The 18,828-nt window shown below is 33.0% G+C and overlaps 4 protein-coding genes across 4 annotated transcripts; 2 read left to right on the forward strand and 2 right to left on the reverse strand.

Moving 5' to 3' along the window:
* The first annotated feature begins 3,341 nt into the window (after positions 1–3,341).
* Positions 3,342–4,745, forward strand: LOC125877178 (nod factor hydrolase protein 1-like). The gene is made up of 2 exons (XM_049558513.1): positions 3,342–4,489; positions 4,708–4,745. The coding sequence occupies exons 1-2, from the start codon at positions 3,391–3,393 to the stop codon at positions 4,731–4,733; spliced, it is 1,125 nt and encodes a 374-aa protein (XP_049414470.1). The 5' UTR covers positions 3,342–3,390; the 3' UTR covers positions 4,734–4,745.
* Positions 4,746–5,378: 633 nt separating this feature from the next.
* LOC125877667 (class V chitinase CHIT5-like) lies at positions 5,379–6,662 on the reverse strand. Its single transcript, XM_049558896.1, has one exon. It carries the CDS (start codon positions 6,660–6,662, stop codon positions 5,379–5,381), a length of 1,284 nt encoding a protein of 427 aa, XP_049414853.1.
* Positions 6,663–6,675: 13 nt separating this feature from the next.
* Positions 6,676–7,464, forward strand: LOC125877668 (uncharacterized). The gene has a single exon (XM_049558898.1). It carries the CDS (start codon positions 6,676–6,678, stop codon positions 7,462–7,464), a length of 789 nt encoding a protein of 262 aa, XP_049414855.1.
* Positions 7,465–10,908: 3,444 nt separating this feature from the next.
* On the reverse strand, positions 10,909–16,482 carry LOC125877738 (uncharacterized). The gene is made up of 9 exons (XM_049558971.1): positions 16,352–16,482; positions 14,579–14,660; positions 13,344–13,418; positions 13,204–13,240; positions 12,465–12,548; positions 12,309–12,369; positions 12,079–12,185; positions 11,816–11,881; positions 10,909–11,129 (listed from the first exon to the last, which is right to left on the reverse strand). The coding sequence occupies exons 1-9, from the start codon at positions 16,431–16,433 to the stop codon at positions 11,034–11,036; spliced, it is 690 nt and encodes a 229-aa protein (XP_049414928.1). The 5' UTR covers positions 16,434–16,482; the 3' UTR covers positions 10,909–11,033.
* Positions 16,483–18,828: the final 2,346 nt, after the last annotated feature.

Here is an 18,828-nt window from a genome sequence, read left to right on the forward strand (position 1 = left end):
AATTGCACTAAAAGTTGTCAAGAATGTTACAAATACATCAAATTATTAGATTAATTAATATTAAGGTAAGTAGAATATATACAAGCAGAAAAACAATACTAGTAGTTGAGTCAAAATATAATTTATTGACAAACTATCTGACAAAGTTAATCGCTTAAAATTAATTTATTAGAGACAATTTAATAATTGTCATGTCCAAGACATTAAAGAATATTCAGAAAGGCATTTTGAAAACCAATTTGATTTTATCTCTTTTTGTTCTGTTTAAAAAAGTTTTAAGTATTATACATTTTAAACCTTATAATACTAACTAATAAGTGAACCTCTTTTATTTATTCATACATCCACATATACAATATAAAATTATGAAAAATAGAAATTCAAATGTTAAAAAACATTTAATTTTATTACGTTGTGATGTGTATATATATCTATATCACTTATGATATTTATTTTAATAATATATCATTATTTCGCTCCTGACTTTATGAAAGAATTTTAAATTTTAAATTTTAAACTCCATAAATCATTCATGGAATTTCAAACTTACAAACTTTTGTACATTATGTTAAGAGCTCTATATGTTATTTCACATTTTTCCTAGGGGTACTTTTGTCCAAATATTATTTTCTTCCTTAAAAAGTGACTACTTTCCTATTACTTTGTTATGTGAGTGTTATAATATTTAATTTCCATATCTCTTCACTACAATTCTTTTATATATATAATAAAATAAATAATAAAAGTGCCATTAAGACTTCAAATAATTAAAGGCATTATATAATAAGGGCGGCTTCATCATTTTATGGCGAGATTGACTCAACATCACGATAGCCAGATTTGCACTAATACTTTACGAGATCGTTTCGTTGAATTCAACACATCAAATAAGACGTTTGTTTACGATCTCGTATAACTAATATATATGTGAGTCATAAAGAAATATATATTATTTTGTATAGAATAGAAGATCGAATGTAGTTGCTATAATTGTTTGAAACCCACAAATCATTCCGATCAAATTAAACTCTACATTATTAATACCTCCGATCAGTGGCGGAGCCACATGTACTTGAGGGGTGTTAACCGACACCCCTTTATCAAAAATTACTCTGTACATGCAGCTGGGTTAAAATATTCTTTTAATATATTAGCATTACATATTGACATTCTTTAGTTTTTTTCGTGAATTTACTTCTTTATATCTTGACACTCTTTAGTAAAAAATTTAGCTCTATCACTGCATCCAACGCCAAACGGCACCTTACTCTTTCGTACAAAATAATTAGACCAAGTCAACAATATTATTAAAATGTTCCAGAAAAAAAAACTAAAATGTTCTAAATTCAGATTTTAAATTTTCAATCATATTTTTAATGTAGAATGTTCAACCTATATGACCAAGCCATTGATGAAAACTTGGTGCTCATGTGGACCATGTCCATTAAATTATGTCCTTTTAATTTTTCTTATCTGTCCATTTACTTCATGGGGCATGTTGCATTGAGGTGAGAAAGGTCAATTCCATTACAATTTTAAAAGAATTTTTAACTTATACATGCAATAATAATTAGAGACGAATTCATAATTTAAAAAGTACGCGTTTGAAATTTTAGTTTCAAAATTGAAAATTGTTACATGTTAAATGAACTTTCTATGAAAAATAGAAGGTTTAAATTAATGTCACTAAGTTTTAAGTGAAACCATAAATGAAAGTTTATGTCCGCCCCTGCAATATAAAGAATTTGTACACTATAATGCATTTTATTAGTCTATTTACTTTATTTTTTAGGTTATTAATCTCATTTGTTAAAAACGATTTTTATAGTAATTATTTTAGGTGATATGATTAGTATAATAGAAAATTACATTATTAGTGTATAAAATTAAATTTATTTTATAATTGTTATAATTATAATTGAATCTTAAGTCAATTGGGTTAAAGGTGATGGCGTAAGATCCAAAAAATATAGTATATATTAAGATAGACCATTCATCATTTTTCATAAAATAAAGATAGCAAAGTGAAGAAAGCTACTTAAGAATCAAGGTAGATCTCAATATATTCCATTTTCCATTACATTAACTTAAGGTTGTAAGGGTGTGTTCTTTTGAAAAATAAATGGGCTTCTTCCTTATTTTGTTTCAAAATATAAACAAAATTTATTATCTTAAAGTATTTGTATATATAAGCTAGATAAATGCTATAGAAGATAGTGGTGAAGGGTAGGGGTAGTGCGGTCATAGGGATGAGAAGTTATAGAATGGATAAAGATAAAGTGTGTGTTGAATGGTGAAAAACATACAATCAGTATGTGGGAGTAATGATTCAAGAGGGGCCGATGCCTAACTTCTCGACCCATTACTCATTCATTCTCGATTCAATATGTATTATAAATTCACAAGCAATTAAGTTGACCTACGATAACAAGTAAATAGTTTTATATCCTTTGTATTGCAACCACATGAATAGCTAACAATTACGTCTCGAGTGGACAACTATATTAGGTGCTTGTCAAACTTCAATCATCCTAAGGGAAATCTTATTAAGAACTTTTCCTCTTTTGACTTATATTAAAATCAAATGTCCTTCTAGAGTTTGAATTAGTCAAAAGGTATGTGGTGAATAGTAGTGGTTATCTTTCATTCTTAATCAAATATTTCAGGTTCGAGATTTGGTTATGAAGTCCTTATTGATAGAAAATGTGGGATTTCTCAGTACGGATCAGGATTTAATCAAGGGTTCAACCAACTCTAAAGTAGAGTAGTTGTACTTGCCTTTTTCTTAGAGTGGATTGAGGAAGAAGTGGAACTCAGATGAGAACGTAGAGAGCATTTTACTTCAATTAGTGGTGGAGTTAGTTTAGTGAAGGGTGTACAAATTTTCTTTCTAAGTTTTGTTGCAAAATTAAATATACGCTCATAATAGCTATCATTTAACCTCTATACACCATATAATTATCTGGTGAAGAGTGTATACCTAACTCCTTCCCCTAAGGTGGCTCGGCCGATGCTCCCAACACTAGACTTTCTAGTAAGAACCTGAATTTAATTAGACTTCAATATAAGTACCGGACATCACAGGAGACCAAAAAAAAGAGAGTCAAAAAAGGCATTAACTCCATTGAGAAGTGGGACAATATATACTCATAACTAACTAGTCAAAAATATCAACTTTTTAATAATAATTCCTTTAGGTAATCTTCAACTCCATCCACACATACCAAGTCATGTTTTTCATGTCTTGTGGACAAATAGAAACAGCCAATTCCTTAATACCAAAAAAATAAATATTCCAAGTTAGACCTTTATCAAGGCTCCATTTGTCCTATAAATAGAGAAGAAACTAAAGCAACAAACATATGATCTTATTTTTTTTGTATCAATAAAATGGCTAACATTATGTTATGTTGTATTGTCTTGTGTCTTGCCCTTTGTTCTGGTGTAATGGCACACCCTCCCTCTAAAGGTGTCAAAGGTGCATATTACCCTTCATGGGCATTTTCAACTTTCCCACCATCATCCATAGACACATCTTTGTTCACTCACATCTACTATGCATTCCTTGTACCAAACAACACAACATTTAAATTCGATATTGACGATGAAACCTCCACTCTCCTCTTCAACTTCACCTCCACCCTCCGGTCCAAAAGACCGTCTGTCAAGACACTATTTTCGGTTGGGGGAGGAGGTGAAGGACCGGCTAGGTTCTCGCGTATGGCATCAACATCTGCCTCTCGTTTGTCTTTTATAAAATCTAGCATAGAGGTAGCTAGAAAATATAAATTTGATGGATTTGATCTTGACTGGGAATTCCCTCAGAACAATAAGGACATGGAGAATTTCGCGATTTTAGTAAACGAATGGAGGGTTGAGGTTAAAAAAGAATCTTTGGCTACAAAAAGGCCACAACTTTTGATCACAGCAGCTGTTTACTTCTCTGTTGACTTCTTCCTATGGGGTGAATTTAGATCATATCCTGTGCCTTCAATTAACAAGAACTTGGATTGGATCAACTTAATGTTCTACGATTATCGTGGATCATGGGACACGTCTGCCACTGGTGCACAAGCAGCATTATTCGACACGAAAAGTAATGTTAGTACAAGTTATGGACTAAGCACTTGGATCAAAGCAGGGGCCTTAAGAAGCAAATTGATTATGGGATTGCCACTTTATGGTAGGACATGGAAATTGAAAGATCCAAATGTTGATGGAATTGGTGCACCAGCAGTTGGTGTTGGTCCTGGTGATGAAGGGACATTAACTTATAGGGAAATTGAGAAATTCAATGAGGAAAATAATGCTAAAGTTGTATATGATTCTGCTACTGTTTCTGCTTATTCTGTGGCTGGAACTTCTTGGATTGGCTTTGATGACACTAACTCTGTTGCAAGGAAGTTACACTATGCTCAATCACAAAGACTTAGAGGCTACTTTTTTTGGGCTGTTGCTGGTGATAAAGATTGGAAAATCTCAAGAACAGGTAACTTGCTTTACACTTATTTTACAAAAAAAGTATTCAACTCGTATACACTGGCAGTGTCAACAATTTCTTACACTATTATTTCACATTTTAACTTGTTGTCGCAGTATATAAGTTAAATCCTGCTAAAAAGAAGATGTAGCATATAGATATTTGCTAAATCACAATCGATTAAATCTCTTACGGAGACTTACTTTATTCTTTTTCTTATTGTGTAGCTAAGCAATCATGGATTATTTCCTAAGAGATGAAGGGGGGAACAAGACTCTTCCTTTGGACTTATATAAATAAATATATTTTGTTTGTGAAAGTGTATTGAAGCTGAATAGTTCATCTTCTTTTTATTTATGCACTATATATATGTTGTACCATTTAGTTATATGTACTTTCAGCTAATAAAGTTTATTTTAAGTGTAAGAGAATACAAACTTTTAACTTAGAAATTTGTTGAATGAACACTCAAATGTAACTTGTACTCCTCTAGTTCAAATTTTCTTAACATTTCCCAAAAAGAACAACAAGAAATGCATCAAATATAAATCATAATTCGTCTTAGTACTAATTCGAGTGTGAAGTGTAAATAGAAATGGAGAAAGTATATCAAATAAACTCAATCAAATGATCCATTGATCGATAAGTATTCCCTCTCATAGACTGTGTGGCTGCACCTCAGATTTCATCATGATCCCATGCCATAGAAGCTGAAATTATTATGATCAATTGTTAAGTTTTCAACTGTCGATGCCATAATTTATAAACAGTATGCTGATTATGAAATAAATAACTAGGCATATGTCTACGGATTTAAGTTATATACACTGACATACTGTATATAGCTGGTTAATTACCATTTTGTTAGTTTACCTTATAAGTGCCCTGATTGTGTAAGTTATACCGTCAGTGCATAGAACTTAAACTCTACGTCTAGAAATGGAAGAAGTTTAGAAATTTTACCTGTTTTTGAAAGAGTCCAGTTGCTGTCAGAGCCAAGTGCCCAAAAAAAGTAACCACCAAGACCCTGAGCCTTAGCATACTTGATCTTGGCTCTGATGGAGTTCGTATCGTCATATCCAATCCAATTTTTTCCAGAATATGAATATGTTGAAACTGTTTCATTATTGTATACTACAGAGGCATTGTTTTCTGAATTGAATGTTACTATATCATCATACGACATTTCTCCGTGAGTTCCAGGACCAACTCCTACTGCAGGAGCTCCGATTCCGTGATCATTTGGATCCTTCAATTCCCATGTATTTCCATATAAGGGAATTCCCATGACTAACTTTGTTGAAGGAACCCCATTTTGTTTCCAGGATGAAATTCCGTAGCTTGTGCTAATATTGCTAGACTTATCGTATAACAAGGCAGGAGCACCAGTTGCTGAAGTGTCCCAAGAGCCTTGGTAGTTATAGCACATAGGGCTCAAGAAATCAAGATAGTTGCTTAGAGCTTCTGTGGGATAAATTGTACCCGATAAGAGAACGTTTGGGGAGAAGTAAACAGCAGCAGACAGGATTAGTGGAGGTTTGGAGGAAGCTAGTGACTCTATGTTGATGGCGAGGCGCCATTCTTTGAGGAGCAATGCTAGATTGAGCATGTTTTCTGACTCGATAGGAAATTCCCAATCAAGATCAAGGCCATCAAAACCGTAATTTCTAGATACATCTATCGTTGATTTGATGAATGCAGCGCGATTATCTTGGCAACTCATCATACTAGGGAGTAGTGGAGAACCTGTATCTCCTCCTATTGATAGCATGGCCTTTGTTGCAGGGCTATGAGAATGGATGATGGATGTGAAGTTAACCATTGATTGCTCGTCAACTTGGCTTACGAGCAACTGGAACGATGTATTATCAGGCACAGCAAATGCGTAGAAAATGTGGGTGAAATATGCAGTAGGGATGCTTGATGGAGGAGTTTTTTCTGCTAGCCATGAAGGCCAATATGCACCTTTGATGCCAGAAAGCGGAGTTGCAGGTCCAGGAGCTGGAGCAGGTGTATCGGGATATGGTAGTGAGGCAGGGACCGGAGGCATAGATAGTGGAGCTGGAGCTGGAGGCATCATTGGTGGAGTAGAGATAGGAAATAAAGGCTTGGATGGTGAGGGTGGACTAAAGTAGGGAACAGAAGGGGCGAATGGTGAAATAGAGGGGGGTGTTACAGGCATGTACGGTGGGATAATGGCTGGAAATGGAGGTATAGATGGTACAAGGAAGATCGGATTGAAAGGCGGGGATGGTGGACTAGTGGCTGGAAGTGGAGGCATGGATGGTACAGGGAATATAGGTATGGAAGGTGGGGATGATGGACTAGTGCTTGGAAATGGAGGCAGTGAAGGTATAGGCAAGCCCGGAATTAGAGGCGAGGAGGGTGAACTAGGAGAGCCTGGAAATGGAGGCACAAATGGTATAGGAAAGCCTGGAACTATAGGCAGGGACGATGGACTAGTGCTTGGAAATGGAGGCATTGATGGTATAGGCAAACCTGGAATTAGAGGCGAGGACGGTGAACTAGGAGATCCTGGAAATGAAGGCACAATTGGTATAGGGAATCCTGGAACTAGAGGTGGACTAGTGCTTGGAAATGGAGGTTGTGATGGTATAGGAAAGCCTGGAATTAGAGGCGAGGATGCTGAACTAGGCGATCCTGGAAATGAAGGCACAAATGGTATAGGTAAGCCTGGAAATAGAGGCGAGGACGGTGAACTAGGCGATCCTGGAAATGGAGGCAGTGATGGTATAGGTAAGCCTGGAATTAGAGGCGAGGACGGTGAACTAGGTGATCCTGGAATTGAAGGCACAAATGGTATAGGTAAGCCTGGAATTAGAGGCAAGGACGGTGAACCTGGAACAAAAGGTGCAGATCGTGGACTAGCGCCTGGAAATGGAGGCATCTCAGATGGTGCAAAGCGCGACGGGAGTAGAGGTGGCATTGTACCAGAAAATGGTGAAGGAGACACAGAAATATGAGTTGATGCAAAACACACATGAAAATTAGCAACAACAACCAAAAAAGTTGACAACATTTGTACTACTGCAGCCATATTTTGTTAGTCACTAGTCCTTCACCAACAATAACATACATGAAAATGAGATTTATATAAACTGTATACTATATACTAAAACAAGATGAGAAAATAAAAACAGAAATTGCCAACGTGCTATCTTTGGTAACTACATTATTTGTTTGTCATGTTTTCTTATAATATAATTACATTGATGTAACAATATTGTTAAAACCTCTGATTTTATCGACATATATATCTATGTCACACAAAAGTTAATTATTCTAATTTGATTTTGGATCTTCCTAGGCCAGCTTTATCATAGTCAAGTATATTAATTTCTCCAATTTAGCAAACAAAACATTGTTGGACCAACAATGTGGTTATTATATGTAAGAAGGAAGATAATAGTTACATATGTATCTTTTGCACTCTTGGTTTGTAATCTAGGTGTTTGTTTTTGTAATAATCGAATCTTTTGCTTTTACTTTCTAGTTTGATTTTGTAATTTTTATTTTGATAATGCTAATAATTTATTTCATATTAAGTAGCTTTTTAATTGATCATCATTGTTTAATTCAAATGTCATCAAGATATTTTGGTATATCACAATTAAATCTTTATTTTTTTTAATATAAAAAGAATCATGTTGGCTAAATTCTTGGAAAATGCAAACGATTTCTTGAAGAAAGCTACATATATAACTTGATTATATATATTTCCTTTTTTTCTTAAAGAATAGTTGATTTAATAGTGTTGGAATATAAATATGTGTTTAAAAGTATATTAATTATCATACACTTAATTGATTTGATTTTGGTTCCAAAAATATTTGAAAGAACAAATTGATTGATTTGGTTTGATTCCAGCATTTGAAATTATGACTTAATTGATTTGATTTCTTTTTAGTGAAAAACAAACTCAAACCGATTGTTCTTTAAGGAATTTTTAGAAATGAACAAGAAAGTGATTGTTGAAATATTCTAGTAAGATGAGACTTATCTCTAGCTTTATTATATGTTTTGGGTTTCAAATCTCAGTCTCATGAAAAAATTAAAGTGATATTATTTAGACTTGTTGAAAATAGTTTAAGGAGGATGTGTTCAAATTTGTATATATGTTTTTTTTTTTTTAAATTAACACCTCCAAAAAAAAATATGAAAGAAATTACATTAAATAGTAATAGTATCTAGATCATAATTAAAGGGATGGAAAGTCATTAAACATAAAAAGATTTACTATCCAAATAATTAAAGGTAATCTCATTAAAGAAAATAGTAAGTTAATCATTTCTTAATACTATATAAGATAAGCGTGGTGCTTCGTCATTTTCATTATCAAAAATACATTTTTGAAGAAATTATAACAAAAAAAAAGAAAAAGATGGCAGCCTCTTTGTCTTTGTTTAAAGTTGTGCTTCTTCTTGTGCTATTTTTCATGGGCAATGCAGGTATATAATCTCTTTGCTTTATTCTTTCTTTACCAATCAAGAATGTTAAGAGATTAAAAAATATTTTTAAATTTTTTTTATATATCCTCTTTTCAAATAATCACTCAATCAACTATATCGCAAATCATTAACATGAGTTGTGGTGAGGTTCAGGGGCGGAGCCAACAGTCAAGGGTTCACCCGAACCCCCTTCGGCGAAAAATCTTACTATTTATATATGGTTAAAATTATTTTTTATGTATATAAAGTAGATGTCAAACCCCCTTCGATTAGTTTGTATGTTTACTTTTTCATATTTTGAACCCCCTTATTAAAAACCCTAGCTCCGCCACTAGTGAGGTTATTCATGATCTCATCATCTTTACCTAGATGTATCGAGTTTGAGATTTTAAAAATAGAAAAAACATGTTAATTCGGATTTAGTTAAACCACAATACAATTACGGAATATCATATGGGCCAAAAAAATAAAACTAGTTGAGATATATATGGTCAGATGCATCAGATCTCTTTCATCTTTAATTAGAGATCTTGAATCTAATTATGAACCTTACGCGGCATGAATCTGAATTAATCAAAATTTATTATTCTCTTTTATTTATTTTAATTTTATTTAAATTCTTATATTTTTTAATTTTTTTTTTATTATGACAGAGGCAAATATTTGTCAAGAGCAAAGCAAAACATTCAAGGGACCATGTGTAGAACAGGCAAAGTGTACAAGTGCCTGCCAAAGTGAGGGCTTTCAATTTGGAGAGTGTAGTAACTCCATTTGCTATTGCACAAAGCCATGTCCTCCCAATAATCAATAATAAATATTTTGTTTTTATTACTTTTCAAGTATCATTGTACTTTTATGAGGCTCAAATAAATATATAAATCAACTTCAATCTATATCTATTTATTATTGTTGTTTATTTAGTATGATGATATGACATAGTTCTTCTCACAAAATGAGATGAATACTATGAATTGGGGCACTAATTTATTTATTTTACATTTCCTTCTTAAACTAAACACACAATCAATTATATCGCAAATCAAAACTAGTTGAGATTAGTTACAAACATAGCATCATGGGATATATTGTGATGCATAAGATCTCTCAGATTTCTATGTTCTTAACTAGAGATCTCAGATTTTAGCTATGAAACGGAGATTAAATCTGATAGCTAAAGAGTGTTTCCTCCTTTAATGAATTTTATTGCACAATACGAATGTAAATTGAAACAATCACTCAAATCAACTATACCACAAATCAAATCGTAGTAGAGAGTAGTTATGAACTTATTAGCATCACGAGACACAGTGGGATGCATAAAATCTCTCCATCCTTAATTATATTGCATGATGACACAAATATAAATTAGTCAAATCGATAAAAGAATTGACAATTTTCTCTTTGCTCATCTTCTTCTTCTCATTTTCATATAGAAAAGAGGGAAGGGAGGAGGAGATGAAGCTATAGCCTCATACAAGGGTTAACATAGTTTAAGACCATATGTGCTCAACAACAACACACTCAGTTTAATCCCACACATAGGATCTGGAGAAAATGGCGTGTATGCAACTTTATACCCCTACCTTGTAAAGATAGAGAGGTTGTCTCGAATAGACCTTCAACGCAAGTAACAATTCTATATGTGCTGAATTTGAAATATTGGAAGATTTTGTCTCAGAAGCAAAGTGTAATAGAGAAACCACATTTAGTTTCACTTCAACATATTGTTTTTTTTTACCTCCATTCACATGTATGACTACCATATAAGGATCAAATGATCCATATCACTATGTAACTAGTGAAATTCCAAAATCAAGAAGTTGACAAAAAAATTAATTTAAAAAAATAGCAGAATACATTTCGTTTGTAACTAAAACGAAAAATCAAAAAGGTTCCTACAAGCATTCTTCAAGGAAGAAACCTTAGTATATCCCCCTCGACACAAATGTGTTGAACCCTCCTCAGGCTTGTAGTTCTGTAGCAGAAAGAAGACCAGCTTCACACTGAATGGTGCAGCTGTCATGAATCGTGCATGCACTTCAAATTCTTTTCGTTAGCATTTACAAGAACTCAACACGCGGAGATCAGTTCTGCTTTTCTCTCATCCACTCAACAAAATTATCCAAAATCACAGGCCATGCTTGGTCGAGATCATAGTTTTCAAGGTCTGGAAAGCTAACCTGCAAAAATACAAAAGAATGACCACCTATTAGAATTTAGATTTATGACAAAATTCAAATTTTAAAGATTACTTGAGAAATCAATTAGTAAAGAGATTCAATAAAATGAAAAATGTTGCAGCTAAAGATAGGAACCTATGTCAAGGGGATCCAATACAATAAAATTATCATTTCTACCCTTCCTCCACAGCACAATTTTTCGGCTAAGGGGATTCAATTGAACCCCCTTTACCAAAAGGTACCACTACTGGTGCTCCTATATGCGTCTGATCATAGTGCGAAAAGTAGTTGATAGAAACAAAAGAAGCAGGATCCAGAAAGGTAAAGTGAAATCGTTTGTTCTGCTAGATTAGCATTTGCTTAATACTCGGTAAGTGAGAAGTGGGCAATATAGAACAAAATTATTTGTATGGTTCTCAATGTTTGGCATAAGTTTGAATTTGGTCCCATTCGTCTAATCATATCACCCTGAATTACATAGTTTGAGATTGGTGTTTATATAGTGCCTTAGGTCATTGACAGCCAAATAAAAAATGTAAACTAGAAAATGGAAAGGAGAATCCGAACGAAAATAGGAAAAGAGAGGCAGACATGGAACATATTTTAAGTTGGTGTTGGCTATATGAGCTCTCATGAACCACATTTCCTTCTAAGCTAGAAGGAATTATATAACATAAATAGTTTACCTCTTGGCAAAATCGAAGAAAATTCATCCATTGATCCATGTTGATCACCTTATAATCAGTCTGATTCTAGTATGAAGGAAAAGACAGAGAATCAGTGCTGTCAAATTAATAAGACATAAAAAATTAAAAACTAACATCATTGTTGTAACTTAATTTTCCTAACAGTTTAAAAGCCTAAACACTAGGGTCCTTCGGGCAATTATATCATAAACTATGCATATGTGATGCCAAAAGATATTCAGAACATGTAAGTGAGTACCTACCTTGAGAAACTCACTAAATGAGTCAACCTGAGCCCGGAATTGGGGGCCCAGAACAAGATCAATCAGTAGACAAATGCTCTCGATGTCCACACACTTCTGCTTATCCTCTGAGAAAGACAAACCAGGCACATGTTAGTAAATGTATTAGCTTAATAGAGATTAATGCGACATAAACGAAAAAAATATGAAACCTACTAGGCTACATATTTGTTTATCAAAGAGAAGTTTACCAGTAAGGCAGTAACGAAAAGCGTAGGAATAAAAATCCTCAAAATTTTCAGGCATCATAACCTGAATATGTAAATGATCCAAGGTCAGCTACATGAGCATTAGAATCTTGCAAAATTATCCCACATAAGTTAACCAAAGAGCTGACAACAACATACCTCTGCTTCCAATTTTGGCAGGGATTTTTTCAATTTGTTAATCGTATCAACCTGGAGATCTTTTAAACCTTTTCTCCATTCATCCTGACAATTAGAAAAGATTTCCCAACACAGAGGAACTAAATTAGTCACAGAGGAAAAATGCACTATATTGATACAAGAGTAAATGCTAAAGGCAACTCGAATGAGAATGTAGTTGTATCAACAGAAAGAACAAGCAAAACACTGACAATCAAAAAAGGACCAACCACCAGACAATTCCAACGATACATCATCCATGTGAATACATCACAAAAGAGAAACACATTGAAATGTCTTATTCTAGGGGTGTCAAAATGGGTGGGTTGGGATGGATTACCCGCCCAAAAATTACTTGTGCTAAAAATGGGTCATATCCCAAGCTGCCCAAGTCTTACTAGGTTCTAATTTCATTGTTTGTTCTTTTATAACTTTTTAAGTGCATAATAACACTATTTTCTCCTTTATTGCGGCTGTACATATCATATCAAATAAAAAATATCTTTTTGAAAATATTTTGGCGAGATTTTTATGTGTCAATTTGGGCTACAATATCAACTCAATTTTTAGATAGCTTGAAATGGGTTGAGCTAATAAATGACAGGGTCAATGATCAGCCCAAACTTGAACGGGTTGTGCGGATCATGTTCTTATGGGTTAATTTGGCAACCCCTAGTTTATACTCAAGAGGAAGCTGAACAAATAAATAGCAGTATCTTACCTGAGTAAAATATCCCTGCTTTTCAGCTTTCAATTTCCTGATCCATGTGAATAGTAAGTTATATAGATTACAGAAGCACAACATTTCCTCAAAAATAAATTATTGATCACATAGACACATATTGACAGCAAATGGCTTACCAAGCGAGCATCAAAATTTTGACATTTGTATGGTCTACTCCAAGATCTGAGCATAGTGCCTCAATCCCCTCTGGACTGTGCAAACAAAAACAAACAGAAACTTAACGAAGATTCCAAAATCCTTTACTTTCAAACACTAATAGAAAGATAGTGATGACTCCCTCTGATACCTTAATTGCATCAATTGTTGAGAACTTCATTCATAAAGTTATCACATCTCAGTTCAATGTTAGGATTAAAGAATTAGAACTCTAAAAAATTATACTGACATTTCAATAGAAGGAAAGACCTACTTGATGAATTACTGTAATTTTACTGAAACCTTTTCTCTTTAAGTCGGCGTTGTTTACAGCGTGTTATTAAATTTTGAGATATTCTAAAACTAAAAATTTATCAAAATGTACTTGTACTGAAAGAAGGAAATAATAAGAGGTAATTCCGATATTCAAAGGAACTATGAGGTTTTACAGTAAGCTAATATGCCTAGTTGACAGGACCAACAACTACTTGATGCTAGCAGACCATATTAATGTTGCTAATCAAGCACATTTATTTTAGGCAAGCTCGGTTTCACAAAATTACGAATCAAAACAAGCTACTGCCAGATAAAATCCTAAGAATGATGTAATTTTTAGCTATCGCTTCCGTCAAATCAGTTCTTTTAAGCATTAGTATTGATAGCAATGACCTTTAGCATGGAAATAAATGGTATAGCTACTTGGTAGAAACCCTTATAAAATCCAAAATATTAAAGAATTGAGACTACCAAACCCTTTCCTGCTCGTAGAATTCCCCTCAGTGATATATATGATCCAATCAGAGCAACAAATAGTAAAACACATAGTGACTTCCATTATAGTTTAATGTTAGTATTTGTTTTATATAAGTAATTCTATGCTAGATAATAACCCATTCACATGAAACATATGGACATTGACATTCACTCAACTTTTGCAGTAGCAGAAGAAACAAACAACTCCTGCAGCTACCGAAGATATATGCACAGAAGGAAGACAATGTTAACCATGTTTATGACCCCGGAGATCATCATATATCCACTGTTCAGCTAGGTAAATCATGGATCAAAACAATCAGCATAGATGCAACTTAGTTTGCTAAAGTAGAAAAACTTGGGAAAATAAATTGTAGAGTTGCTCTATATATACCCTTTAATCACAAAGTTCATGAAAAGAAACATAGGAACAATAGATAAGCTATTGAAAAAAGGAACTCACTCGATCATGCCTAGCAGCTTATTGGCATACTTCTGAAAAAGATTATCGACAGACAACCCAAACTTCGTAGTCTTGCCTGAAGCTGAATAGAACAACGAATAATATATAACTGTAACACGTTGACCATAAAGAAGAGAAAATAAAAGGAAAAAGAAAATTGCAAACATCCAGCTAGAGGAAATATATTTCATGGAAAAAGAAACCTTATTTAAAGTCGAAAAACCACATATCATGGTCTTCAACATTGTTAATAAAATTTCATAAAAAGATGAGCAGAAGTTGGATCAAAACTTGCAAATTAAGATAGACAAGATTTTTATGGTGGGAGAACCAAAACAGAAACAATTTGAGACTACTGAAGCTGAAGAATGATAAATTTATCACTTCAAATATAGAGTTAGGACATAGGCAGAGCTAAAGAGAAAGTTACAGGTTTGGTGGAACCTAGTTGCTTTGGCCAAACTCCTATAGTTGTGTTAAGACATTCACTTAATACTTAATAAATAATCTAAGCAAAATCGAGTAAGCTGCCTTTATTGGATTTCAGTGCCCATAAACTCACAAATTCTGGCTCCGCCTCTAAGTTAGAACAATTATCAGAAAACAATGCATAACACTAAAAGTATCCACAGTAAATAAATCACCTTTACATGCCTTATTTGAGAAAAGGCAGTTTACTTATAGTTCATTAGCTTCTTACAGCAATTCCATGTGAAGACCAGAATTCAGACTCGACTGCCAAATATATTTTCTTCTATAACTGTATCCAGTCTAAAAAACATAATGCAACAATGGTATGGCAGTTGATTCTGGTGTTCACATGGAATTTTCGATATCATTAATCTCAAACAAGCTACAAAAACTCGAATAAAAGGGTATGTATCTGCATTGTGTCCTAGAACATTTTAATTTACCTAATTTCGAGATGTATTCAAACTAGGGATTAAGAAAAACAATGCAGGTTGAATCTTATGCTTCCTTTAGAAATTACAATCAGAGTATACATGATGAGGCACATACTTATCTAAGATCAGCAAAAAAATTAAACGCCTCCCTTAATATAATCAATTATTCAACTAAGACAAATTCCAAACTCAGCTCTATCAATCCTCTATATCCATTCCACTCCATTCAGACCCATTTCATTCCAATATCCATAATCACCCACTTGATTATAAATGCACGATGAAAATACATGTACTAGATAACTCTATCCACCAAAGCCTAAGACAGATGTAAAGAAATTGTTTTTGTCTCTGAGATTTGAACCTCAAAACCCCATAGTTCTCACCCACTTCATTGACCACTAGACCACACCCTTGCGTGCCTCCTCTACATCCATCCCACTCATCTTGTTTTCCAATATAGAAAAACACCCACTTGCTATCAATGCAACAACCCAAAAACACTTTATTCATTTCTTTTAATAATACAAGTGGCATCCAGACTAGCTTGCACGCATCTCAACTAATTCAAAAAGATTAAAACTTGATACCTCATGATTTTTACACACTTCATTACCAGTTAAGCCACACCCTTTAAGTGCAAAATAGTAATTTTTTTCTTTTTCTTGATACCCAAATCCCCATTTCAAGGCTCCAGAATCTAGATAAGCCCCAACTCATTAAAAAAAAATTGAACTTTAAAATACCCTTCATCACTAAGAAACAAACCCAATTTTTTTTAAAAAAAAGAACTTCAAATGAACAGTACCAACAACTAATCACATAGATAAGATACATCACAAAGGACCAAAAAAAAACAAGAATTTACCAGTGGTGATAGATTCCGAGCGAGCAGATTTGGCAGAAGTAGATTTGGGTGTGTCAGATTTTCTCTTTGATGCTCGAGGCATTTTGGTACGATTTTGAAAGCTCAGCAGAGAGGGGTTTGAGAGGTTTTTGACGTGCAGAGAATGTTCAATATATATAACGTTTAGAGAGTGAGGGTGGAGGGGTAGAGAGGGCGTGGGGGTCAGGACTGCCAACTAGGATAATCAAAAAAGCAAAAAGTATAAATTATGTAGTGTGAAAAATAAAAATTATGGTTACAAAAAATGTGTCCAAGGGGTAACAAGGATTGTTTTTCTCTTTTTGTTTTGTTTACTTATTTGGTGTTCGAATTTACTGGTATAATTGATTTAATTTCACATTACTTAAGATTTAATATTTAAAAAAAACACTATTTAATTACTAGAAATTTTTAAAAATAAAATAAAATATGAGAGTATTCATTCTCTAAAGTTATCGAAGCTTTGACTTCCTTTTACGTTGGATTATATTTACTTTTTAATAGAACCGTGTAATATGTTTGATTTGAGATAATTACGAGTCTCAAATGTAATTTCATTAGCTTAAAAATGTGTGAGGATTACATAAGGAAAACTAAATTATTGAAATATGTGTACAAAATTATTAGTATGGGTGGGGGTGTTGAAGTTGAGGATGTTGAACCAAATTACCTAGGCAAAAAATAATCAAGAAAATAAGTATCGGATTTTCTTGTCTTGATTTTCACATTTTGTGAACTGACGACAATAAATAAGAGGGAGTGATAGTGAAAAAACTTGTAAGAAAATAAGGATAAATCTCAAATTGTTGTTTATCAGGACTCAAATAAAAGGCCAAGATCTACTTAAAGTATGATAGTAAACAGTTTAAGTGAAAAAAATAAGGAGATAAATGTCAAAAAAAAAATATCTTGATTCTCCTGTTGTGCGAACTAACGACAATAAATAAGAAGGGTGCATAGAAAAAAAGTAAGAACAAAGTCCCAAGCTCTTGCTCATTGAGACTCACAAAAGCAAACAAGAGATCAAAATCCACTTGAAAGCCTGATAGTAAATTGCCTGAGCGAAACTCAACTCACAACACGAAATATCACAAATTGCTCTATAACCTTTAAAATCTATAATCATGAAGAGAGACTTTAAAATATTCTATAATTTTTTAGATTTTAGAGACAAGGAGGAGCGCTACCTAACAGACACTGTAATGTTATCCTTTGATGAAATTTTTTGTATATTCTCTTTCATTAAATACAAATATTAACATTTCTAGCTACTTAAATTTTGTATTTTACTCAAGAGCACTCTAAAAAGCTTCTAAGTGTTGAAAATAGGGTTTGTAAAAGAGGTAACTTAATTACTCAATTGTATATATATTGTGTTAAAAAGTATCACATAGTAAAAGCATTCAATAATCTTTATTAATTATATGATTAATAGATAAGAAACACAAATAGACAGTGTGCTCAAAATATAATTAAAGAAATACCTTTTGAGGTGTGAGCAAATATCCTGAAGCAAGTCCGCATTTAGTTCTGCAATGTTTTCAAAATTATAACAAAATCTTCTTACTCGGGTGACAAGTATTGTATGAAAAACTGATAGCTTTTTTTAGCTTAGATTAGTCCTTATATATAGGTCCGTTTTGTAAACTTCAACTTTAATTCACGTCATGATTTTGATATGATAATCTTACAAAAAGATGTTTAAAGAACACATCTGATGCGGAAGTCGCAAAGAAGAGAGCGGGAGTGTTAGCCGCAAACTTGATTTCTACCTCCTGCTCCTAGCCTCATGTTACTGTGGTGTTCAATGATGAAAGATATAGAGAATATGTATTAACCCTAATTGGCAAAGAGGAAACTAATTTATAGAAGTTAATTTAGACTTAATGTGGTACGCTTATCAAATAATGTACGAGTGAGATATATTTTTAATCAAATATTGATTATGGGCTTTACTAAAAATATTGGGCCACGGTATACTTTCTATCACATACTATTACATTAGCAACTTATCATGTTTGGTTCATAAGCTAAAAAACATATATCATTATGGTCCGCAATAATACCTCATTGAGACTTATCTAGTAATAACTCAAAATAATAATGTATACATCACTATGAGTAATTAAAAATAATAATTAACATATATATATTAGAAGCACATAATTAACCTCAAAATGTCAAAACTTCGTAAATGCATAAATCACTAGTATAACAAAGATCCACCTTAAATATCATACCACACTGACACCACATGTAAACTGAATTTTTAGTTCACTAAAAAATCTTAAACATTCTAAGTTCACAAGAAGTTGTTAAGAAAAATGCAACAAATAAGAGGAAATCAACAATTGTTTTTAAAAGGGTTTGAATACCGTCTAAATCAGTGAAAGATAATATTTCCAAGAAAGCTAGCATAACAATATATATTTTATAGAAATCTAGCATAACAATATATT

Source organism: Solanum stenotomum, chromosome 9, assembly GCF_019186545.1.
Source record: "Solanum stenotomum isolate F172 chromosome 9, ASM1918654v1, whole genome shotgun sequence".
NCBI lineage: Eukaryota > Viridiplantae > Streptophyta > Magnoliopsida > Solanales > Solanaceae > Solanum > Solanum stenotomum.